Source organism: Pongo pygmaeus, chromosome 5, assembly GCF_028885625.2.
Source record: "Pongo pygmaeus isolate AG05252 chromosome 5, NHGRI_mPonPyg2-v2.0_pri, whole genome shotgun sequence".
NCBI classification, from domain to species: domain Eukaryota; kingdom Metazoa; phylum Chordata; class Mammalia; order Primates; family Hominidae; genus Pongo; species Pongo pygmaeus.
The window spans coordinates 17,467,491-17,493,982 of record NC_072378.2 but is presented as its reverse complement, the minus strand read 5'-3'; the positions used below and the strand labels follow the sequence as shown (position 1 = coordinate 17,493,982).

The 26,492-nt window shown below is 41.8% G+C and overlaps 1 protein-coding gene, 1 long non-coding RNA gene and 1 pseudogene across 2 annotated transcripts in view; 2 read left to right on the top strand and 1 right to left on the bottom strand.

Moving 5' to 3' along the window:
- The window catches only part of CAP2 (cyclase associated actin cytoskeleton regulatory protein 2), a 162,399-nt gene that overhangs the window by 41,218 nt on the left and 94,689 nt on the right, over positions 1–26,492 (bottom strand). The window contains exons 5-7 of the mRNA XM_054492451.2: positions 8,375–8,518; positions 7,960–8,045; positions 1,747–1,852 (exon numbers count right to left, since the gene is read on the bottom strand). Of these exons, the coding sequence (XP_054348426.1) occupies positions 1,747–1,852; positions 7,960–8,045; positions 8,375–8,518 (336 nt within the window). The remainder of the gene's footprint in view (positions 1–1,746; positions 1,853–7,959; positions 8,046–8,374; positions 8,519–26,492) is intronic.
- Positions 4,414–14,346, top strand: LOC129038921 (uncharacterized). The gene is made up of 4 exons (XR_008503253.2): positions 4,414–4,574; positions 6,993–7,111; positions 12,357–12,495; positions 13,719–14,346. It is a non-coding gene; the product is annotated as an uncharacterized LOC129038921 (long non-coding RNA).
- Positions 14,398–14,502, top strand: LOC129039639 (U2 spliceosomal RNA; annotated as a pseudogene).

Here is a 26,492-nt window from a genome sequence, read left to right as displayed (position 1 = left end):
AGAACATTTAAAGGACATTTTAATCATAATTCCACCTCATTAAAATGACATCTATCTTGTTCTTTTTTTTGGAATAATTTTAACCTTTACTTTAGGTTCAGGGGATACATGTGCAGGTTTGTTACGTGGGTATATTGTGTGATGCTGAGGTTTGGGGGTGTGAATGATCCCGTCACCCAGGTAGTACGCACAGTACCCAGTAAGTAGTTTTTCAGTCCTTGGACTCCTCCCTCCATCCTATCTCTAGCAGTCCTCAGTGTCTGTTGTTCCCATCTTTATGTCCACGTGTACCCATTATTTAGCTTCCACTTGTAAGTGGGAACACATGGTATTTGGCAATCTGTTCCTGCGTTAATTCGCTTAAGATAATGGTCTCTAGCAGCTTCCATGTTGCTGCAAAGGACATGATTTTGTTCTGTTTTATGGCTGCATAGCTTTCCATGTACACCTGTCTTCAAACCTTCTTGTTCCCTTCAATTTCTATCACATATTTATTTATTTTTATTTTTATTTTTTGAGACAGAGTCTTGCTCTGTCACCCAGGCTGAAGTACAGTGGCACTATCTTGGCTCACTGCAACCTCCGCCTCCCGGGTTCAAGCGATTCTCCTGCCTCAGCCTCCTGAGTAGCTGGGATTATGGTGCGCACCACCACTCTTGGCTGTTTTTTGTATTTTTAGCAGAGACGGGGTTTTGCCATGTTGGCCAGGCTGGTCTCGAACTCCTGACCACAGGTGATCCACCCACCTTGGCCTCCCAAAGTGCTAGGATTACAGCCACCATGCCCAGCCTCTATCATGCAATTTCTTAACATATACATCATCTTAATACTCATAAACTTTTGCAATTGACTTTATCGCTTAACATTAACTGGTAAAGCATTTTAATGGCTGTAGAGTGTTTCATTGCATTCTTACTGTGGACAACTTAGGCAATTCCTTTTTTTTTTTAATTGCTGTTTGTTTGAGATGAAGTCTCACTCTGTGGCCCAGGCTGGAGTGCGGTGGCACGATCTAAGCTCACTGCAACGTCTGCCTCCCGAGTTAAGTGATTCTCCTGCCTCAGCCTCCGAAGCAGCTGGGATTACAGGCATGCGCCACCACACCCAGCTAATTTTAGTATTTTTAGTAGAGATGGGGTTTCACCATGTTGACCAGGCTGGTCTCGAACTCCTGACCTCAGGTGATCTGCCCACCTCGGCCTCCCAAAGTGCTGGGATTACAGGCGTGAGCCACTGCGCCCGGCCAGCCATTTTCTTTTCTATGTTATGTAGGGAGCTCCGAAATTTCTCCTACAACAAATGACATTTCCATAAACAGTTTCTACATGGGCTTTTTTTTTGACAAAGTTTTGCTCTGTCGCCCAGGCTGGAGTGCAATGGTGTAATCTCGGCTCACTGCAGCCTCTGCCTCCTGGGTTCAAGCAATTCTCATGCCTCAGCCTCCTGAGTAGCTGGAATTACAGATGTGCATTACCATGCCTGGCTAATTTTTATATTTTTAGTAGAGACAGTGTTTTGTCATGTTTGCCAGGCTGGTCTTGAACTCCTGACCTCAATGATCTGCCCGGCTCAGCCTCCCAAAGTGCTGGGATTACAGGCGTGAGCCACCGCGCCTGGCCCTCTGCATGGACATTTAATCTTATATTTTCCTTGAGGTAAGTTTTAAGGCGTGAGATTACTGGGCCACAGGGTGTATATATAGTTGTGGCTTTTTTTTACGCACGTGGAGGAAGGCCTGGTACTCACTGTTTTGCTCCATGTGAGGCCCGTGGTGTGGTGTTCCTTGATGTATGCTTGAAGCTCACTCCAAATGTTCAAATATGACTTCACCCAATCCACATGACGCAAATCACTTTGTTGTGAAAGAGAGTGGAAGAAAGCAGAGTTAGGATCTAAAATAAAATTTTAAAAAGATTGTGGGGCACATGGTTATCTAGTGACTAGGGGCCCTGGAGCCCGGAGCAATTGTCCTTGCAGCCCAGTCACCGTGAAGGGCTTCAGAAGGGAACCCTAGGAGGAAACTGGCCCAGTACTCTCCTGAGGGGAGGCGGCAGGTGGCCGGATGCCCTGAGCTCTGGGTATGGAGCAGAGGGACCACAGAGAGGGGACCCAACAGAGCTAAGCTGACTTGAGTAGGGTGTCCTCGCACTGTCCCAGTCAGCCCTCATGTGACGGGGGTGTGGAGGGGAGACTGTTTCTTTCTGCACTGCTTCTGATGCAAAATGAGAGACAATATGCTCCCAGGAATGAGAACGGTATTAAAAAGAAAAAAAAAGTCATTGGGTTCATTTTCTAATAATTCTGTTGAATTATTTGGTTAAAAGTATAACCAAATTGGAGAATTTTAGCCATTATGACTGACAAAGAAGTTGGTATAGGAAGAAAATTGATCTTTTACAAACAGGTAACACTCCTTACTTCTAAAGGGACATTTACTTAAATTCCCTTAATTTAATACTTTGAATGACAATACAAACCTGGCAAGGCATCACCAGTATTTTTATCTCTATTTTATTGAACTAAGGGCTAGTAAAATGCTTACCTTTTATAACGGGATTAACATACAAGATTGAAAGAATTGTTAGAAATATTAAACTTATAGATAGGTAAAAATAGTTGCATTTCCTTTTGGCAATTTTAACCTATAATACATTTTTTCTCACTTATAGAATTGACATTTGAGTTAAGAAAAATTTAATTATGTTCCTGGGCCATTAATCTGAAGATAATCACGAATGGAAATCTCTATTATTAAAGCTCTTGTAATAATGACTTGTCTCTAGACATATTCTGTTTTCCTTGAAAAGCCCTAAAGTACCACCAGCATGTTTAGAATCCTATTGTATTAAGGCATGCCATTTATAAAGAGTGAAATTGGGAACCGAAGTCATAAATATTCACTCCACAAATAGAAAAAATGTGAGTGTGGTTTTGTTCTACATTTTTAGATGTACTGATTATATTCATCAAATGTATGAAAAATCTCATTGTCGCTTTATCTCACCTTCACAGTCAAAACTCAAAAACTAAGTGTAGCTCCAATGGTCTCTCTTGTTAGTTTCCTAAGTCTGTAGGGTCTTGTAAGGGTCTTAGTACAGTGCCTTGCACATAGGAAGCAGTATACACATAGCTATTATTAGAGCATGAACATTACTTCAATATAAATGTACACATATATGTCTATGTTTATATGTGTATGTACATACAACACACATGTATGTTTGTGGACATTATAGAAATAGCATGTTGACATTCAATATACTTTCTTTTCTTTTTTTTTTAGAGACAGGGTCTTGCTCTGTCACCCAGGCTGGAGTGCAATGGTGAGATCATAGCTTGCTGTAGCCTCAACCTCCTGGGCTCAAGTGATCCTCCCACCTCAGCCTCCCAAGTAGCTGGGACTACAGATGTGGGCCACCATGCCCAGATAATTTTTAAATTTTTTTGTAGAGATGGGGGTCTCACTATGTTGCCCAGGCTGGTCTCGAACTCCTGGCCTCAAGCTATCCTCCCTCCTCAGCCTCCCAGAGATCTGGGATTACAGGCATGAGCCACCACGTCTAATTCAGTATATTTTCCATTAAAAAATTTAACAATGGATGAAGTTCAAGTCTGTATGGGCAAATTCTTTTTTTTTTTTTAACCAATGCAGTATTATTTTGACTTGAAGAACGTTCTAGCAAAACTTGTAATAAGGACAAAGAGTATGGTGCCCTTTTACCTGAAATCAGTCTTTAAGGGGTAACAAATTGAGCAGGACCCAAATACACATTAGGAGCTGCAAACCTATTTTCAGTTTCATATACTCTGGAAGAAGCTATGGTAGGGGAATGTGAATTTTAATGATTATGACTCAGAGAGGCCACACCTCTATAAAGCTAAAATAAATGACTTGCTGTATTCATATATTGAAAGAACCAGGCTGGGCAGGGTGGCTCACGCCTATAATCCCAGTACTTTGGGAGGGTGAGGCAAGTAGATCATTTGCGGTTAGGAGTTTGAGACCAGCCTGACCAACATGGCGAAACTCCGTCTCCACTAAAAATGCAAAAAAATTAGCTGGACGTGGTGGTGCATGCCTGTAGTCCCAGCTACTCAGGAGGCTGAGGCAGGAGAACTGCTTGAACCCAGGAGGCGGAGATTGCAGTGAGCTGAGATCGTGCCACTGCACTGCAGCCTAGGTGACAGAGCGAGACTGTGTCTCAAAAAAAATAAAAAAAAAAGAAAGAGAAAAACAGCCAATGAGCAGTCAAGCTGGTGGTAAGCGTTGCACAGATACAAATTCCACTGCTCACAGTCCTGTTTAAACCTCAAGGAAGTCTGCCTTTCTACTCCTCTACCTACGGTCCTATCTGCCCAGTGGGCAGCAGCGACTCACAGATGACTGCAACACAGAGATGGCAACACGGGCTTGAGTCCACCGGTAAATGGGTGTTGCATGGTGTGGAGTATGCTGCTTAGTCCGCTTTCAGAAGCTCAAGGGTGACCTGGGAGTGCTTTGACTACTCCTAGCAGTAAAACGAATGCATTTGCACTTCCAGCTGCATTTCTTCGGCTTCTTGTACAGTCTTGAGGTGGTCCACTGAGCTTAACTGAATCATCTTTGGTACTACTGGAAGTACATTTTCTACTTAATTGCTAGAGTTAACACTGAGGGGCAAATACTGAACCCTCTTTGTGAACAAAAGCATGTAGAAAAGCCCAACCCTTTTGACTATGCTGCGACCTGGGGAGAACCCCTCACACCCACAGCCCCAACATATACTCAAGGAGGGACTGGGAGAAGGACAGGAGCTGATGAACTGAGATACTAATTAAAATAGTCTCCAAGGGTGGAAGGTAAAAAGGCAGAAACCTAGGTAGTGCTTGAGCTGTCCTGAACTGGCATGTGTAGGTGTGTGTCTGTATATCTGGAACAAAAGAAGTCACCATGGGTGTATGTTCATACTGTCATATGATATCCAGGTTTGGGAACTGAAACTTGCTCTTTTCTGAAATGTTATTTTTATGTCAGATGAACAGACCATCTTGCATTTCTGATGCCTTTCTCATGCGTGCTGCACAGTTCTAAAGTCTCTAATACAACACGGCAACATTTGGAGGCATATCACTGGGCACAATTGCCTTGATGCAAAAGGTCTGTAACTGAGCACAATTGTTTTAACCAAAGTTTTCTCGGGGTGCGCAGAGCCCCTAAGAGGAAAAGAGGCGCACTGAAGACCCTGGAATTAGGAGTTCTGTCTGCTAAAGCTCCTCTTCCTAAAAGCAACATGGAACGACTAAATTCTGTGAGGGGAATACAATGGCTGTTTGTTTTTCTTTTTGTTTTTTAAAATATAACAGCTTTATTGAAATATAATTCACATCCCATACACTTCAACCATTTCCAGTGTGCAATTCCATAGTTTAGCTCAGCGGAGTTATCACTCAGTTGAGCAATCACCACCACAATCAATTTTAGAACATATTCATCACCCCCCAAAAGAAACCCTATACCCATTAGCAATTACTCCCCAAAAGGGAATCATTACTAAAAACTTAAAAAAAAAACCTTAAACTTTAAAAAGTTTAAGTTTTCCCTAAATTTCTCCAGCCCTAGGCAACTGTTAATCTACTTTCTGTTTCTATAGATTTGACTATCCTGGAATTTCATATAAATGTAATCATACAATATGTAGCCTTTGTGCCTGGCTTCTTTCACTTAGCACAATATTTTCAAGGTTCATCCATGCTGTTGCCCGAATAAAAGAATGAAGTATCAATACTTCATTCTTTTTTTATAGCCAAATAATATTCCATTGTGTGGATATACCATATTTTATTTATCCATTCATCAGCTGATGAACATTTGGGTTGTTCTCACCTATTGGCTATTATGAATAATGCTGCAATGAATATTGTCTACAAGATTTTGGGTGAACATATGTTTTCAGTTCTTTTGGAAATACACCTAGGAGTGGAACTGTTGGATATGGCTCTGTTTTTTTTTTTTTTTTTTTTGAGACAGCGTCTCACTTTGTCACCCAGGCTGGAGTGCAGTGGTCCAATCTCAGCTCACTGCAACCTCCGCCTCCCAGGTTCAAGCAATTCTCCTGCCTCAGCCTCCTGAGTAGCTGGGATTACAGGTGCCTGCCACCACGCTCTGCTAATTTTTGTATTTTTAGTAGAGACAGGGTTTCACCATGTTGGCCAGGATGGTCATGAACTCCTGACCTCAGGTGATCCACCTGTCTCAGCCTTCCACAGTGCTGGGATTACAAGTATGAGCCACTACACCTGGCCTGCTTTTTATAGTAAAAAAAAATATTGTTACATAGTTCTTAACCTGAGGGATGGATGTATAGGTATTTTTTTGTATTGTAATCCTTTACATCTCGTGTGTATTTTATAAATATTCTTTTGTATTTACTCAATATTTCTAAAATTAAAAAAATCTACAAAAAAAGTGATGAAAATTTTGAATATGTACTATTAATTAATGGCCTGGAAGTATACTAGGTATTTATTTATATATTTTATGCAATTTTTCTATATTCCATATAAAATTTGTCTTATATTGTTGTAGATCCTTTTCTTCTGGTTCTAATTTTCAGATCTGCATTAGTAAAATAAAGGGGTGAATTGAGGCCAGGCACGATGGCTCATGCCTGTAATCCCAACACTTTGGGAGGCTGAGGTGGGCGGATCACAAGGTCAAGAGATTGAGACCATCTGGCCAACATGGTGAAACTCCATCTCTACTAAATATACAAAAATTAGCTGGGCATGGGGGTGCATGCCTATAGTCCCAGCTACTTGGGAGGTTGAGGCAGGAGAATCACTTGAACCCGGGAGGCAGAGGTTGCAGTGAGCCAAGATCGCACCACTGTACTCCAGCCTGGCAACAGAGTGAGACTCCATCTCACAAAAAAAAAAAAAGAAAGAAAAAAAGAAGGTGAATTGAAGCAATAATCCAATAATGCAGGTTCTTTAATTTCCTTCCACCTGAACAGTCTGGGTCAACACGAGACGTCCCCAGGTGCCTCTGCATTTGCTGACCAATGGTCACTTCTGTTGCTGCCATCTAAGAGCTCAGAGGGAGATCCACTCTCGAGTCCAGGGCCAGAAGCAGGTAGAACCTTGTTGCTCTTATATTTGCCTCATCCCTTCCCTTAGTTCCTAGGCACCAGCCACATCACATTTAGCCAGCTGTTTAGAGTATAAGGCACGACCTTATCAGAGGGGGGAGGAATCTCATGATACCCTTTAAATAGTTTAGGAAACATTTTCCTGGATATTTCTTCAGCTCTGCCATGTCTCCGTTTGGGCCTATTTTCTATTGTGACTCCAGTTTAAGTTACTCTGGGATCTATTACTTGTGCTGTCAAACGCAAGGTCCTTTCACGCTGGTTCACCAGGCAAAGCCCCTAGGTTTAGACTCATCTATACTTTCAGCAGCACTCTGAATGGCTGCTAGTCTTACAGGTGTCTCTGCGTCCACCCCAGTTGTATTTCATATTAACTGAGTCTCTGGTTTCCTTCTCACTGCTCTGGTTTGTTGTTTCATCTCATTTCTGTTTTTGATTCACACTTCATTTCCTGATTCCTCCTCTCTTCTATAGCTCACCCTCCAACTCTACTTTGATCCATGATAAAGGTTCTGTACCATATAGGGCTGCTCCATCACCAAGCTCTCTGATTATTGAGGGAATACATAAGATAGTGACATGCATTCAAGTGGGGAGAGTTTATTCATTACGAGAGAACTGAGGTAAACTTTCTAAAACCCATATATTATCCGGATAATTGATTCCACTTTCCACTTGACTTTATCTGCAAAGATTAGATTTTCCTTTAAAGTTTATAGTAAATTAGTGTAGAGCCTTGGAAAGGAATCAGTAGTTAACTGGACTGAGTTTCAGGGACAAATATCTAACAAGTAATCAACTGAAAATTTGTTGAGTAAAGGAAGGTACGTACCTGTGTTTGTAGTCCTTTAAGACCCTGTTAGTGTAAAAGGTGGCAGCGTCATTCATCTCCTTGACATAAGGACCGGGTTTGGGGGACTGAGAAAACAGGACCGTCACCCAAGCATAGAAGGAAAAAAAAATAGGATAAGAAAGAAAATGCCTTAAAGAAGAAGAAAAGCAATGGAGACGTGTGGACTTGAAAGTGGGAGGCACATGTTGCTCTGTAAAGGTTGATAAAAACACTTTCTACAGCATCTCAGAACAGAAAGCATTGAACTTTAAACAGGGTAGGAGAAAGCAGATGCATTCAGCCTAGGAAGAAGCTTCCTTCAGTGCAAGGAGTGTGAAGGTAGCTAAGCTACTAGTTCTCCTAAATACTCCAAATGTGTGATGAGGTGAAGAGGCAACATTGCACCTGGACTCACCACAGCTATCCATCCAAGGGCAGGGATGCTTTCGCTGACGGCCGAAAGATGATTAAACATGTTACTTCCCCGGTTTCTCTCTCTGAAAGTTTGGATTTCCTGAATCTTTTCCGATATGGGTTTCAGAAGTGCGGCCACGTCATTCTGTAAGCAGTCAAACATCGGGGGCTGTTACTACAGACAGAGCAGACGCATAGCACCTCTATCCATGTTGGCCTAAGCAGGAGAATTCAGGACCTGCCATCTGTTAAGGGGTCTAAAAGAAACATACGATCATCTTTGAGAATAGCACGCATTTGTTCTTGGTTATGGTAATGCTGTGCTTTTACTGTCTGAAGTATGAAAATTGCAGATATTTTTAACGTTATTAATGCCGTGGCTTGAGATGTGGAAAAAACCCAGCACTATGGCACAGCCCCCATTTTGAAGACTCCTTCATAGACGACAGTGAAATTGAGTGTTGATCATTTATATTTCAAATGGCAAATAGATCACACCCTGCAATAATCCTGGTATAAAGTTGGGTAAGACCGGAAGGTTAGTAAAATGACATCATCCTATTCCTGTGGGAAAATGCTTTGGGAGAGGCTTCCTGGTTTCACCACAGTTACCATAATCCATGTGAAAAAGTGGAAATCTTTCACTGAGGCCCCCACAACCTTTTTTTTTTTTTTGAGACGGAGCCTCACTCTGTCCCAGGCTGGAGTGCAGTGGTGCGATATCGGCTCACTGCGACCTCCGCCTCCCAGGTTCAAGCAATTCTCCTGCCTCAGCCTCCTGAGTAGCTGGGACAACAGGTGGCTGCCACCACGCCCAGCTAATTTTATTTTTAGCAGAGGCGGGGTTGGCCAGGCTGGTCTTGAACTCCTGACCTCAAATGATCCACCCACCTCGGCCTCCCAAAATACTGGGATTACAGCTGTGAGCCACCCCGCCCGGCCCTTTTTAAGAAAACGTAATGGCTTATCATATTTATAGTGACTTTAGTCTTTGTTGGTATTCTACATTGTCCCCAGTCCACTTGGCCTATGGCTACAGGTCACACTCAATTCTGCTAATTCAACAACTGACTTCTCCATTCATACAAAAATGACTTTCAGAATTACATGAGCTGGCTGGGTGTGGTGGCTCATACCTGTAATTCCACCATTTTGGGAGGCTGAGGCGGGAAGATTGCTTGGGGCCAGGAGTTCGAGACCAGCCCAGACAACACAGCAACACCCCACTTCTACAAAAAAATGTAAAAAATGAGGTGGCTGCGGTGGTGTGCACCTGTAGTTCCAGCTACTCAGGAGACTCCAATCCTGGGAGAATTAGAATTACCCAGGAATTTGAGACTGCAGTGAGCTGTGACTCACCACTGTACTCCAGCCTGGCGCCAGAGTGAGACCCTGTCTGAAAAAATATGTAAATAAGTAAAAATAAAAAATAAAAAACAAAATGACATGAGCTGAGTTATGAAGTATCTCGGAGTTAGATTCTCCAGAATACCACAGTTGCTTTAAACATCTCCTCATCTACATCCTTAGCATTCTCTAATTTCTCTAGGTGTTGAAAAGCAGATACAAGGTTGTTTATCAGATTTTTGTGTGTGCTCCAAAGAAACAGCAAAGGTCCTATACTTCAGCTCTGTGGAAGAAGTTAAAGAGCTTTAAGCAGTATTTTAGTAAATCTTGTTTGCAGGAGGTAAAATAGAAAAGCTCCTTACAGCTCTTTAATTTCTGAGATTTCAGAGCAATGGTTCCCAGCCTTGGCTACACATTAGAACCACCTTGGGGGTTTTAAAAACCACTAAGGCCTGGGTTCCACCCCTAGCAATTCTGATTTAACCGGTCCGGGGGTGGCCTGGGTGAGGGCAGAGGGATCGTTTAAGCTTCCCAGGTGATTTCAATCATTGCTGCAGTGGTGGCTTCACACCCCAGAGGACAGTCATTTCTGCCAGGGACAGAAAACTATTAGGAAATAAATTATGTGCAGCTGCGGTAGCTTTTAGACTTTACCTCTCCTTCTAAACCCTTTATATACCCTCCTCTGAAAAGAATGTTGAATGAAAGGCTTTGGAATTAGAATGGACTTGGTTCATACAGCTTTGGTGCCTACGGGCCCTTCAGCAAATTACTTAATCAGATCCTTAGTTTCCTCATTTGTAAATCAGAGAGAATACCTACCACCTACAGGCTACAGGAGACACTGCATTTTAAAGCCCTGGCACATGGGAGGCACACAATAAATAGAAGAAATTATTATTATTTCCATGATGCAGTTAACTCATACCAGAGGTAAAAAGGATGTTGTCCCCTGTAATATGTGATATTCATTTGTTTAAAATAAATATGCATTCAAGATATGAGAAGCTCCAAACAGACATCTACATAGATCAACAGGATTTTAGGATTCCAGGAGTCTAAACTGGGTCACCTAGTTTAGCTTTTTGACAAATCCAACAGAATAGGTCACAATTAGTATTTAAAAATCATGAAAATAGATTAGAATAGAAAATATCAGAGGGCATTCACATGTAATGAGGATGGATATTTTGGTATTAAACACTTGTTTTGGTTATGAAGTGTGTGTGTGTGTGTGTGTGTGTGTGTGTGTGTGGGTGTGTGTGTGTGTGTGTACTGGGTTGCCAAATAAAATGTATTTCTTTTTATGGATCTAGCCTAAAAGTTTGAGAAACATGGCCGTAATCCAATTCTCCTATTTTACATATGGAATACAAGCTCAGAGAGGTTAATTTACTATGTCAAGACCAGCTAGCAATGATTAGTGGAGCTGGAGCTAGAAGCTAGGTCTTTGGGGAAGCCCTGAGACAATTCTTGATACTGGGTGCTGAGAAACATATGGTTAGTTCTCTACATACAGGTTTCTTCTCTAGCAATAAGACTAGGGAAAGGTGTTAAGAAGCGATTAAGAGCAAAGGTTCTAGAATGAGACTTCTTGGGTTCAAATCCTTGCTCCATAGTGTACTCAGCTCTGGGACTTTATACCAATTACCAAACTTGTCCAAGATTCCCTTGTCCCATCTGCAAGCTAGGGTTGACAACAGTACCTGCTTCACAGGGATGCTAGGAGGAGTAAATGAGAGAACATGTCGTGCTTGGTAAAGGGTCAGGTATACTGTGGGTGCACAACAGGTGGCTGGTGGTCTCCAAGGTATCTGCCAGTTACAAAGCCTCTAATTGGCCAAGTTCACTGACTAGCTCTTTCCCATCCCTTATATGCAAACACAAGGAGAGCGGTTTCCTAACTGACAATATGCTGAGGGACAGAGGCACACTTCTGTTTGGGGGAAACAAAGAAATACAGGGAAAGAAAGCAAAGTGCTCTCAAGGTTCCGAGTGGACTTTTTAGCTATCCCGTACTGAAGGAGGGGAAAAACAAAAACATTTGCTGCAGAAGCTAGTCAGCTCTTGTGGAAAAGCCACGAATATCTTCCTGTCTCCTCTCTTTCCCTTCTGACCACTACAAAGCAAAAGGCTTCTGGATTTGGTGAAAAGACCTTGAATCAGAGTTGTTAGGGGCTGCACTCTGTGCACCCACCCGCCAACCAAATTCATATGCTGAAGCCTTAACCCCCAGTACCATATTTGGAGAAAGAATCTTAAATATGGTGGGAATGCAACCATATTTGAAGATAGGGTCTTTAAAGAAATGATTAAATTAAAATGAGGTCATTAGGGTGGGCTTCAATACAATATGACTGGTGTCTTTTTTTTTTTTTTTGAGATAGAGTTTTGCTCTTGTTGCCTAGGCTGGAGTGCACCGGCACGATCTTGGCTCACTGCAACCTCCACCTTCTGGGTTCAAGCAATTCTCCGGCCTCAGCCTCCCAAGTAGCTGGGATTACAGACACATGCCACCACACCCAGCTAATTTTTGTATTGTTAGAAGAGACGGGGTTTTGGTTTCACCATGTTGGCCAGGCTGGTCTTGAACTGTGATCCGCCCGCCTCGGCCTCCTGAAGTACTGGGATTATAGGTGTGAGCTACTGTACCCGGCCTGACTGGTGTCTTTATAAGAAGAGGAGATGAGGACAGAGACACACACAGAGGAGAGAGGCGTGGGGAGAGACCAACCCTGCCGTCCCCTTAATCCTGGACTTCCAGCCTCCAAAACTGTGAGGAATTTCTGTTGTTTCTAATCTACCTGTCTCTGGTACTTTGTTAGGGCAGCCCTAGCAAACCAATACACGGGTAATGGCAGTTCAGGGACTCCTTCCCTCCAAACTCTCAACAATAGAACAAACAAAAACCCCTCTAAACACTCCTGGCCCCAAACACAATTATGTCATACTTGTTTGTTAATGGCTGCCAAAAATCAGTTTTAAATACCCTCCCTGGAGCTTCATTCTTTAGAAAGCAAACATCTCCTTCTTTGGGGGATTCTTTTCAGTCCAAATTCAAGACCTGATCAAAGGTTTGGCATCAGTTTCCCCAGAAGGCAGCTGATTTTTAATGATGGCAGAACTACTAAAAAAAGCATCCTAATTTTCTCCAACAATTTGCTAAGTCATAATTTTCTTAATGTAATGACATTTTTGAGAAAGGCCAGAATATCTGAATTGTTGATGATACCTGGCCCACTGCCCCAAGGGGAAAAAGAACCAGAAATTGTATATTTATAACGTTAGAGAGATTTATTAAGGCCATCTTTGTTTATCTCTAACTTCCCTAGAACAAACTCTAAAGTCTGAGGAGACAGAGTCTTCTGGAAGATACTTTATATTGGTTATCTGATGAAAGCATCATAAAGATTGAGAAAGTTTTCTTTTGCTTTAGTTTGGCAATTATGTGAAGAATTGTCATCATTAAGAAAAAAGCAATGTTGAGAGAACTAAGTACAACAGCTATTTGCACAACTCTAATAAACATTAGTGCTTTTATTCTGTGCCAATAGATTTCTCCTGTACTTTAAAGAAGTCTTATCTTCACCAGTTCATCCTGACTTTCAAGGCTGGAATCAAAAATAGAAGAGAACATTAGAGTGATGGTGTGACTTCCATCAAAACTGGAGCTGGTTGTGTGGGATGTCAGACGAAAAGTCAATGGGGGGTCTATGAGGTACTTCAACTTGTTTCAGTATTAAGCATATATTAGGCACACTCACTCAATACAGGCTAATTTGCACTGATGTCAATTAAAATTACATAAGGGTTTTCCACTAAAGAAGGAGCTCATCTAAGAGGTGTCCTGGTTTTCTGTCAAGGGAGTGCATTGGTGGTAGCTCCCCGGATATGTCTAGCAGCTAGTGTGCTCTGCAATGACTTTTACATAGATGTCACTCAGATTACTTTTTGTTAACGTCTCACTGAGGTTTCTTTGATTCTCAATAATTTCTCAGAATTCGTGTGAAGATGAGCTGAACCTGCTCCCTGGCCTTCCCCTAGTTTCTGTGGCTTTGAAAGAAGGTGGAAAGGGCCAACAAGGAAGAGATGCATGAACAAACTGCACGTTTTCAGCAAACGTTTCCAAGGGTTATCTTAGCTGGATGTGACTGTACTTTGGAAGAGTATTTTAGGACTCCATGTCTTTATGACCCTAGCTTCTGCTTTAAAGTTGAAGAACTGAGTCCCGTTATCAGCTTCATCTCTGTTTAGCTCCCAAAGTAAGGGAATTGTTTTGCAAAAGTAAAATGAGTTTTATCAGCAAGCTTTGTAGAAACTTTACCCAAAAAGGAAAACCAGATTCCCACTCATGCTGTTTTGTAAGAGACGGCACAAACTCTGGGAGTTTGACCTCAAAGATGTATCACCGAGCAAAACAAAATAGGCCTGTTATTTCTGGAACCCATGGTTCTCATGAAGTTCTGTATCAGGTGGAAAATGGTTCAGTCATTGTTACTTCTTTTTAACGAATTTCTTTTTCTGATTATAAAAATCAATATATGCTCTTTGTGAAACACTGAAAAATACAGATGTAAAACATAAGTAAACAATAAACATTCTGCATTCCACCACATGGAAAAAAAAGCAGTGCTAAAAGTTGGTGTTCATTTTTTTTTCCTGTAGATGTAACTATTCATCGCTTCTCGGCCTTTTGGCTAAGATCAAGTGTAGATGTAATTACTGGAGATATTTTCAGAAATAATAATAATTACTTTTTAAGTAATGGCGATTCAAACCATCAAGAATGATTCTGAGAGTTTAATTCAAACAGTTCAATGAAAACAAACAAGCACACAAATAAAATCCCATCAGTACGTTCCTGGCGTGTACTGTGAGAACTCTATCATTTGAGAAAGAATGATTCCAAGGTAATGACATTTGCATTACCACTACAACTCAAACAAACTTAATAGCATTAGAGTAAAATTTTGAAAAAGGTTTGGGTTCCACCTACATTTAAAATTCCAAGAAAGCTCATATCAAGCAGTATGCATTAGTAAACCACACTACCAAATATTAATCATTATCACTTTGGCTTACGTGTTTTTGTGCAAAGTTTCACCAGTTTATTCCATTGGATACATGTGTGTATGTGTGTGAGTGCACAGCACGGAAAATATATGGAAAGATAGACATCAAAAAGTGTCAACATAGAACTTTTATTTAATTTTATTGGCTTATCTATATATTCTAAATCTTCTAACATGTATATACATTTCCTTTCCAATTAAGGGAAAAGTTTTAAAACATTTTAACCAGTTTCACACCTTCAAAAGTAGAAAATATGTCACATAGGGGCTGTTAAATTTGCATGTGTCACAAAATATTAAACCTCCTTCCAATCAGGGAAGAAGCTTTAGGAAAACACATTCAGAAGTTGCCAGAATAAATTATACAGGTGAAGAAGAATAAAGTTTTCTCAAGCAAAGGTTATCCAAATCAGGAACAGTATTTCGGGAGGCTGAGGCGGGAGAATCGCTTGAACCCGGGAGGCGGAGCTTGCAGTGAGCCGAGATCGTGCCACTGCACTCCAGCCTGGCAACACAGCAAGACTCCGTCTCAAAAAAAAAAAATAAAAATAAATATATATATATATTTGGACACACACATATATATTTGGACACATTCTAATAATTGAGGCAATTATTTTCACCATTTAAAGTCAGCAGCAATTTTTTACAAATGAGAAATGTTCAATTGAGTTAACTTTTGCTTTGGTGCAATTGTAGGTATTTCCCTTGGCTAGTTCCCTTCTTGTTGAGTCCCATTAAATAAAAATTTTTTACTGTCCAGGAATATTTTGGAGATTTCAGAATATGCCCATGGAGATATTTTCAGAAACACTTGTACAATTTAAACAATTTAAAATGTTTGCAAAACCTAGTGAGCACCACTCATGTACATGATTTTACAGCAGTTGCCATTATATTGAATAATAACAGATTCCTTGGGAAATATTTTTACATCTTTATAAGACTTAATGGTTCATATATATTCCTTATCTTAGGGTTGCTAAACTTTATGTTCCTTATATTCCTTATATACTATATTTGCTTTTATTTATTTATTTATTTATTTATGACAGAGTCTCACTCTGTCACCCAGGCTGAGTGCAGTGGTGCAATCTTGGCTCACTGCAGCCTCAATCTCCCAGGCTCAAGAGATCCTCCAGCCTCACCCTCCCAGGTAGCTGGAACCACAGGCATGTGCCACCAGCCCTGGCTAAGTTTTTGATTTTTTTGAGGAGACCGGGTCTCCCTATGTTGTGCCCAGGCTGGTCTTGAACTCCTGGGCTCAAGCAATCCTCCCACCCCAGCCTCTCAAAGTGCTGGGATTACAGGCGTGAGCCACCGTGCTCAAGCTATATTTGCTTATATTCTTTAAAAATCATTCTTCAAGAATATAAAACCTGGTGGCTTGGTCTTCCAGAGGATGCATTGCTTTGGATAGTTACATTGTCCTGGTATCTCAGAGAGAAGCTTTTTAACATGCATAAACTCCTACTTTATTATTATTTTTTTTTTGAGATGGAGTCTTGCTCTGTCACCCAGGCTGGAGTGCAATGGCGTGATCTCGGCTCACTGTAACCTCCACCTCCCGGGTTCAAGCGATTCTCCTGCCTCAGCCTCCTGAGTTGCTGGGATTACAGGCGTGTGCCACCATGCCCGGCTAATTTTTGTGTTTTTAGTAGAGACGGGGTTTCACCATGTTGGTCAGGCTGGTTTCAAACTCCTGACCTCAAATGATCCGCCCGCTTCAGCCTCTCAAAGTGCTGGGATTACAGGCGTGAGCCACCGTGCCCAGCCCCTACTTTAATTTTTAATGCTAATCTTTCAACAATCTCACTGGCACATTTTTTTTTCAGTAACAGTTTTTGTTTTTAAAGCAAGCTGGCTGGGCGCGGTGGCTCACGCCTGTAATCACAGCACTTTGGGAGGCCGAGGTGGGCGGATCACGAGGTCAGGAGATTGAGACCATCCTGGCTAACACGGTGAAACCCCACCTCTACTAAAGATACAAAAAAATTAGCCAGGTGTGGTGGCGGGAGCCTGTAGTCCCAGCTACTCAGGAGGCTGAGGCAGGAGAATGGCGTGAACCCAGGAGGCGGAGCTTGCGGTGAGCCGAGATTGTGCCACTGCACTCCAGCCTGGGCGACAGAGCAAGACTCCATCTCAAAAAAATACAAATAAATAAAATAAAATAAAACAAGCTATTTTAGACATACAGAAAAACATAATAATGATGACAGGCTCCCATTTATAATTTAATTTAATTTTTCATGGGGGCCCAGGATCATCATTACGATGCCCCTTTACTGACATCTTCAGGAGAACTAGAAAGGAAGCGATCTGGAGCCTGAGACGTAGAACTATTTAGATAAGACCTCCGGGGCAGAACTGAAGTTTGACATGAGATTGCTCTACTGCTCTATAAAGGTAGAACAATACACTTGCAGTTTCAAATTGGGCATTTTTAATACAATGCCTTTTCTGCAAAAGTGTTCAGCAAATCATAGGCTAAAAAGCCTTCTCTGAAGTCATTTTTGTACCCTTCAGATAGATAATAATCTACATTGTCATTATCAATATGTTTTAACTTGTCAGAATCATTCAAAGCCTTCTCTAGGATTTTGGGGCCACTGACACAATGAACAGTAGACTTTTTTTTTGTCACTTCCCATTTACTATTCTTTGTCTTTGCCATTGTTCACAGATGTGATTCCCATCTCTCATCATTTCTAGATTTTGTGCTGCAGAATTTGAGGGAGTGCTCACTCTAAAACCTACAAGTTATACATCAGAACAAGAACACAGTTCTGTTGACATGATGTGTGGGCCACAATTTTCTCTATGCTGTCAATGTTTGACACTTTTCCGAAGGATAGATTATGTGAGAGGAAAAGTCAAGTTGAATGGAAATGGAAATGTTTAACACAATGACCCAGGATGTTACAATAGCCTCACAATAGCTCATATCCTGAATCTTAATGCAACACCAGGGCTTGGGAGACCATAAAAACAGAACAAAATAAACAAACAAGAAAACCCTTCACATTAACTGTTCCCTCAGGTTGAGATTTATAGTTTTCATTATAGTTGTTCTGATAGATACTTGACTAGTAGTGCAAAAAGCTAACAGTCCAGTCAGAGAAAACATATCTTTTCCATTCATGCATCAGTGTGCAGCTAACTAATGAATATGGGAGACAGAGGAGGCTCTAGTGTATTTCCCTTGTATAAGGGGCCTTGACAACATGAGTTCCAGAAAATGCTGGATTCATGGCAGGGGCATGGGATTAGCTGAATTATTTGAGATCCAGGAAGGAAGTAGTGGATCAATACTAGGCAATGACAACAACATAGAAAATTGCTGCAGAGAGAAACCAGACGTTTTGGAGAGAAAATTAAGTTGAAAACCAAAGCTTAACCTAGTTGTCTACAACAAGTATAACAGAACAGATCAGGTGGCTAAGAAGATCTCATTTTGTGTTTTGTTCTTATTTCAGCTTACTGGTTCAGCTGAGAAGATACCAACTCTTACCCTATCGGGGAGGTATCATCTGGCTTCTGACAGCGATAAATTTTATAATCACCTATAATTTCACTTTGTGAGATTCGGCACATAAAAGCTGAGGAGCAGAAGTTCTCACTTGTGCTTTACTTAAATCCAGAGGGACTTCACTAGTAATCCCTAGGGACAAACATTGGAGAAAACTGCTGAAACCATTTGAATTCATCAACTTTATAAAATCTATGACAATGTAGAGTGATCAGAAATTAGTTCTTTGAAATAGCAAGAAAAAATTATTCTGAACTGCAATTCATTTTTCATTCTGTCAACATTTGATGTGCATTGACTATATGCCAAATACCATGCTGATTGGTTTTCATCTGTTGTCTCTACTTTCTAATGATAAATCTCAGTTTAAACTACCAAATCCACCATTTGAAGGTCCCAGCCCCGTCAACTGAATTTGCTGGGTCACTGTCTCTCTCCTAAGTGGCCCATGGTAGAGGGATGGCCAGATCTTTTCTCTGAGATTCATTTATGTAGAACGTGGCTGACAGGATGTAAATCTACAGTTTCCACCTCAAACTCAGCAGATGCAAAGAATTTCAACAACTCCCCTGTGAGTGTTAAGATATCCCACAGGGTAGATGAGCCATTATTGTACCGAGCCACTGATACTTAGCTCCAATGATCCTTAATCGGAAACTGCTTTCTCTTTTAAGGGTAACATCATCTTCCTAAGATTCCATTGTTTGTTATTCTCAGGAGCAAACAGCCGGGAGTGGCGGCTCACACTTGTATTCTCAGCACTTTGGGAGGCTGAGGTGGGCAGATGGCTTGAACCCAGGAGTTTGAGACCAGCCTGGGCAATAGAGTGAGATCGCATCTTTACAAAAAAAAAAAAAAAAAGAAAAAAACAGAGCAATGCATCCCATAGAGCACTAGCTCATTTGGTGAGCAGCTCAACATGAGCCGTGCTTCCTGGTCAACAAGGTTGGAAGGATTCTGCATATGGAACCCCCTCTTTTGGTGGCCCACAATTCACTTCAGAATACTGAACAAGATACTAAAGAAACCTATTTAACTTTGCTTAATCTGATGTTTTTCAAGCTTTTTGATCCATGGAGCTTTTAATATCACCCAGTTTTCTAAGGAACTGGTATTCTGTGAACAGACCCAGGGAGATGCTGCTATAAGAGGCCTGTGGGGTAGCTTCAGGGTTTCATGGAGGCCTGCTGGGCTGCTTACCGTGTATTCATTTGCCCCTTCCTCTCTGGTTGTCTCACTTATAACCATGGAGATGCTTTTAAGGGCATTTAACAGAGGTAAAGCAGCCTGTTTTCCCTCACTTACCACACACACACACACACACACACACACACACACACACACACACACAGCAGTTGCTTTCAGGAGCTATAAACATCTCTGGATGGGCTGCTGGCATAGCCATCCCCCCACTGCACTGGGATCCTGTCCTCTGTTGCTGTCTTTTCTGCAGGTCATTTGTTGGCCAGCCCTGTCCTCACTTCTAACAACTCCCACCATTGACAGTTACGGTCTCTTTCCTGTCCTTTCTCTGTATTTTCTTGCTTTCTCTTTCACGCACCTAAACTTGTGTGAAAAAGCAGGCTTTTTAAGGAAAAAAGCCACTAAACTGCAGTCTTTTTCTTTTGCAGCACACACTCATGGCCAATGACCTTTCATCTTTGAGTCTTGAGCTGAGATGCTTCTTTGTTGTCCAAGGGGGATTTTTGGCCACTTCCAAGTCCAGAGGAGTCCCATAGCTCCGTATGCCATAAATCCCATGGATTCCAAGTCTTATCAGTGCTTGTAGACTGCTGAGCCTGGATTTTGACATTGACCCCAAAGGGAAAGTGTGGCTAACGGTGTGTATAAATCCAGCATGAAACGTGATGTACAACCAGAACTACTTTCTATGAGGCATGTGCTGGAAGGACCATTCTTTGATTTTTGACTCAGTTCTTAGATGTAAAGCTTATAAATCATGACTGTGTAATAAAATGAAGACAATTTTGCTCACTATTATTGGTAAAGAGAGTTATTTTGCCACCTGCTGGTTCATTTGTTTCTTCATTTATTCAATAAATATATACTGGTGACTTTTATGTGCCAGAGCTGGTCGAGGTGCTGGGGTACAGCAGTAAACAATACAGACAGCACTCTGATGTCCCTGCCCTCTTTTGTTTAAGTGGCAAGGGGCATGTATTAGTCAGGGTTCTCCAGGGAAACACAACGAATAGGATGTGTTTATTTATTTATTTATGACAAGGATTTGGCCCATGTGATTATGGAGGCTGACAAGTCCCAAGATCTGCAGTCAGCTGGCTGGAGACCCAGGAGAGCCAGTGGTGTAAGTTCCAGTCCAAGTCTGAAGGCTGGCAGGCTGGAGATCCAGGAAGAGCCAATGATCTTTCAATTCGAGTCCAAAGGCAGGGGACAAAACAAAACAAAACAAAACAAAACAAAACAAAACAAAACAGAAAACCCAATTTCCCAGCTCAAAGGCTGTCAGTAAGAATTCTCTCTTACTTAAGGGAGGGTCAGACTTTTGTTCTATTCAGGCCTTCAACTGATTGGATGAGGCACTCCAACTGATTGGGAAGCGCAATCTACTTTACTCAGTCTACCAATTTAAATGTTAATCTCATCCAAAAACACCCAGAATAATACTCAACCAAGTATCTGGAAACCCCAGGGCCCAGTCAAGTCGATACATAAAATTAACCATCACAGGGGGAGACAGACCCAGAGAAATAATTATAATAAATAACTAAATTATATAGCATGTAACAAAAACCATACAGGGAAAAAGGTAGAACCTAGTGAGGAGGATCAGAAATATATATGGGGGGTGAGTTCCCATTTAAAATAGGATGGCCAGCGCAGGTCTCATTGAGAAGGTGGCATTTGAATAAATATCTGGAAGTGGCATTAGCCATGTAGACATCTGGAGGAAGGGCTCCCCAGAGAGAGGAAACGGCCACTACAAAGATCACAAGGTAGGAATGTGCCTCCAGTGTTTAAGGAGCAAGCAGACCCGTGTAGCTGGAATGGAGCGACTGAGGGAGAAAGGGCCAGGGTTTGAAGTCAGAGAGAAAATGACAGGGTGTTGGGGCACCAATCATGGGAACTGCTGAAAGGATTTTGGCTGTTATCCTGAATGAAGCGGAGATCGCCATGGAGTTCTGAGCAGAGGAATAACGTGATGTGGTTTTCTTTTCTAAGGATCGCTCTGGCTGCTGTATTGAGAATAGATTATTGGAGGGTAAACGCAGAACTAGGGACATCGTATCCGAGACTACTGCAATAATTCCGACAAGAGATGAAAGTAGCTCAGGCCAGAGTGAATGTAGTGGAGATTGTGAAAAGTAGATTTTAGACCGGATGTGGGGTATCAAAGCAAATGAGGAGTCAGGAATGACTCCTTGGTCTCTGACCTGAACAACTAGAAGGATGGAGTTGCCATCAACTGAGATGGGGGAAATGGCAGAAGGAGCAGGCTTTAGCGCAAAGACCAGGAATTCCAATTTAGACATACTGTTTCGGCTGCCCTCAACCAGGTGTTCCCAGGGGCCACAACTGATGAGTAATATCTGCAGTGCAGCTGCGATGGGCTTGCTTTTTTTTTTTTTTTTCTTTGCCCCCCCTCAGCTCAGTTCCTTTCTGGTCTCCACTCCTCAGTGTGTCTTTGCTTGGGAGCATCTTCTCACATTTTCAATCCAGTACACATGATTCATAAATGTGCTATATGTTCCTGTATTCAGTACAATTCAGTTCCAGTTCAGAACAACACAATGTATACATGCTCTGTTCCTCACCTACAAGAATGGCGCTTCTGGCCCTCAATCAGCCAGGGGTGAGCTCTGTATTGTTTCTCTCCTGGGGTTGACTTGTGCTGAGTCATTCACTCTGGCCAGCAGCAAAAGTCTGTGAGACAGTCAGCCTCCATTATGGGTACAGTCTGTGGTTGGCGGTAAAATTATTTTTGTTTAATTTCCCAGGTCAATTACTCATTATATCCTAAAACTTGTTGGACTGTAGAGAGAAACAGCCTTTAGCCTTGGTTTCATCTCTATCGTATTTTAACAAATTGAAGTGAGAGAGAGGTGCACTATTTAAAGTGGCTTATTTGGGTTATATGAGTGGATGCTGGTGGTCTAGCTTGCATTTTTATACTAAACATAGTGTCATGTAACAGGAATGAATGAACAAGGGAATGAATACACAAACTAACACTGAAGTGACAAAAATTAAGCTTCTGAAAAGTCCAATCTGATCTGGGTAAATGAGAAATAAAATGTACCTCTCTAAAGATGGTAATAGTTTACCTTGTTTTGATACAGATTTTTTATTCATACGTGAATAAAATGATCAGATATTGTCTTTTATGTCCTCCTCTGTTTTCCTTCATAAACATTTTTTTCTGCCTGATGTCCACTAACTCTGACCTCATGTTTTCTTGTTCTTTTTATCTGTTATAATATTTATTGAGCACCTACTAGGTGCCAGGCATAGTCCTAGGGACTTGAGATACATAAGTGGGGAAAACAGGTCTTTCCTTTGGGGTTTACAAGCAGTAAACAGACAGTAAACAACAGACATATTAAAGATATCGTACTATGAAAAGAAGGAGTGAAGCAGTACAAAGGGGTCAGAGGAGCAGGGCAGATTTTATTAATGTAAAAAAGGCTTATGTGAAAATATTTAGCTGACTACAATGTTTGACTGAACATTTGGTTGATGCTGTTTGATCCAGCCAGCCTGTCACATGCTAGCAGCTGATCAGAAGGGAGTATGGAACATCAATGAGGAGAAATCAGGAAGTGGACAGGGATAAAATCTGCTTTTCCCCCCAACTGGCTGACCTGAATTCAGCCACGCATAGGCTAAAGTTCACTTTCAATTCCAGCCACTTTGGACGCCGGCACATAGTCCAGGATATAATATGCCTGCTGCTGATTGGTAGCACAGAATAAAGGCTGCCAGCTGCAGTTTCATGTTCCTGCTGGACCCTCTGGTGCCTCACCAGTCTTGTTTTTCTCTTTCAGTTACCTTCCCTCAGTTCTGCTCCTTCTGACTTCCAGCCCATAGACGTACTTGTGTTTTGATTTTTTTTTTGGTGACCCCAAAATACAAAGTTAAAATCAAAATACACGCACCCCACCACTGGCAAACATCACAAGAAGTTGGGAAATTTATAGAGAGAAAAAATAGACAACCATTTCCCATGGTTGATTATAGAAGATTTCTCTGAGTTTCTAAGATGTACCTTTCCAGCATCACACATGGGTACTGCAAAGTACAAAACACAGTTCCTGCAAAGACCAGTAAGGTCAAACCCTTTCCTTCCTCCTGGCACATTAAGTACTCCTTCCAGAATAAACACAGGGACAAGGCTGGGGCCAAGAGCAGCTGAACTGGATAGACAATGGGATTTATTTGGTCCTCATCAGCAGGTCATGTGAGGAAGCCCGCAGAAATCTGTGAGAGTCCTGTGGGATGACTATCATCTTCAGATCAGTTTGTGGGGAGGGAAGAAATGAAAATTTCCTGATTGCTTACTATAAATCAGGCACTGTACTTTGTATTCTATATATTATGTAAACATCATAAAACTTTGGTGGAAACATTAGCATTATTATCCCTGTTTTATGAGTGAGGAAACAAGATCAAGAAATACCTAGTAACTTGCCCAAGATCATCTGGCTAGAACTGAGATTTGGACCCAGATATGTCTGGCTCCCACAGCTAATACTCTTAGGCAAAACAAAAAAAGCATTGGCTTCGGAACAGGAAACATCTGGGTTTAAACCGTATCTTTCACACTAGTCCGAGCCCCAGTATTCTTCGTATGTCATCTGTAAGGTTCTGATGACGATTACATAAGACAGTATGTGCATCATGTCTGACACATGATAGAGGACTAAAAATGACAGCTGCTATTATTGTAATTATTCAAGCAATTTTACTGACCTCAAATACTGAAGAAAAAGCATATCATGGATAGCTGGACAAAATGGAATAGTTATTGCTGAGTTAAACACTGTAGCTGATGAAAGAACTGAGAACACGGTGCCCATGATATGCGGTAAGAAGGACATGCTTACAATGCAGGCCCTTTTGAATGGGGTGGAAACTTAGGTCATCTCTTTTTGAGAATCTCAGGCAATTTACTTACGTGACTCTGGGACATACTGGAAAAGGTGGAGAACAGATGGGGCACCCTGACAATCTCTGGGGCATTGGGGGACAGTCCTTAGGAAAAGCTGTTCAAGTTCAATGCAAGGGTGCTAGAAGAACCCCAGGATCAGAAACTCACATTTCTGGGGCATGATGTTAATGACACTGAGTTTCTCAAGGCAGAAGAAGAATGAAAGAGATACAGATTTCTTTTAGTAGCACACGTCCTCTGGTTTACCCAGTGGAGCTATGGGCACAGCCTGAAGAGTTTACTTGCACGGGAAACAGACATGTCAGCAGGAGGGCTGAGCTTATAGCTGGCATTCAGCCAAAGGGCACAAGGGCAGCTTCACCAGCTGTTAAGGCACCATGATCCTTTGTAGTGGTTGGCAAACAGCCACTTTCCAAGCCCTTTGGGTACCCCCTGCTGCCCTGGCTGCCCCAGTCTCTCTTCCAGGACTCCTCAAAGTCCCCAAACTCCAGCAATCCTGGCCTAGTAGGAGGCCTCCAGGATCCTTCTCCAAGGCTCTCATTCTGTTTCTTCTGATTGGACCCATGCAGAATCTTAGGACTACAACCGAAAACTCATGGGCAGGACCTCTGCCCGCAAAGGAGTGCTGTTGACATGGCAGAAACACCTAGCTTTGTGACTTCTACCCCACCCAACCCAATACTCCATTTTAAAATTGCAAGTGTTTTATAATCCTCTATTTTCTAGCCTGAAAGAAATTCACAGATAATATAAACTACATGTACACATCACTTTAAGAAATCCATATGGTGTCCAATTGTAAAATAAAGGAGAAATAAAAGGAAAGTAATTTTAAGACATAAATGCTTGGCCACAACAACACCAGGAAGATATGATGTAGTCCAAAAGTTGCAGCTGCACATAGAATCCTGCAGAAAGAGATAGCCACAGATGTGGACTCATACAGGTGAGCGTTTTAGCAACTCAAATACAAGAAGTCTTTTGGAGATATCTGGAGATGCCATTTTCTGACATGGAAAATAACACATGGTAAAGTTCAGAAGAAAACAAAGTGTCATCTTCCCTCAATTTGCACTGCAGCTGCATTCCAGGGTAATTTAGGATATATATTAAAATTACTATGCATATTAATATAGAATATGGAATGAAATTAGGTTCGAAGCTCAGATGATTGAAAATGTTTTTCACCTACATGCATACATGGCGGGTGACAGTCAAGTAAGAGGAGGGATAATGCATTGTGTTGTGTGTTGCTGAGCTTCTGGCATCTGCCCACCAAATGCCAAAAGAAACCTCCTGTATCTGACAACCTCACGCATTTCCAAAATGCCCTTTTGGAGGACGTTAGCACCCCCGTGGAGAACTCAAGATCTGGCTAAATGGCACAACTATCATGATGGACCTACTAGATTACAAACTCCAGGAGGGCAGATCTGTTTTGCTCACTACGGTTTTCCCACCTCCAGACCAGGATCTGGCAAATAGAATCTCAACTAGTGTTTGTTAAATGAGAGAATGGATGCAAAACCCTAGCTAGTAAGGGGCAAGGCAACACATTTCAAGAAGCTAATCCCAACAGGCAAGCAGAGAGGCGCATGGAAGAGTGTAGTAGCAACTGAACTCTCCCCGTGATGGTAGCTGACACTGGATAATGCCAACTGTGGGACATTTGGTCATTCAACACCCTTTGGGGCACCATGTGGGACTCTGAGGACTTAACACTGCTGCTTGTTGGAAACTGTACTGAATAGTAGTTACTGTGTTCTGATTTTCTTTTGCTTTTTCTTTTGGTTTGTTTGTTTTTTGAGACAGAGTCTTGCTCTGTTGCCCAGGCTGGAGTGCAGTAGCATGATCTTGGCTCACTGCAGCCTCCGTCTACCAGGCTCAAGCAATTCTCCTGCCTCAGCCTCCTGAGTAGTTGGGATTATAGGCGCGTGCCACCACACCCGGCTTATTTTTGTATTTTTAGTAGACATGGGGTTTCACCATGTTGACCAGGCTGGTCTTGAACTCCTGACCTCGT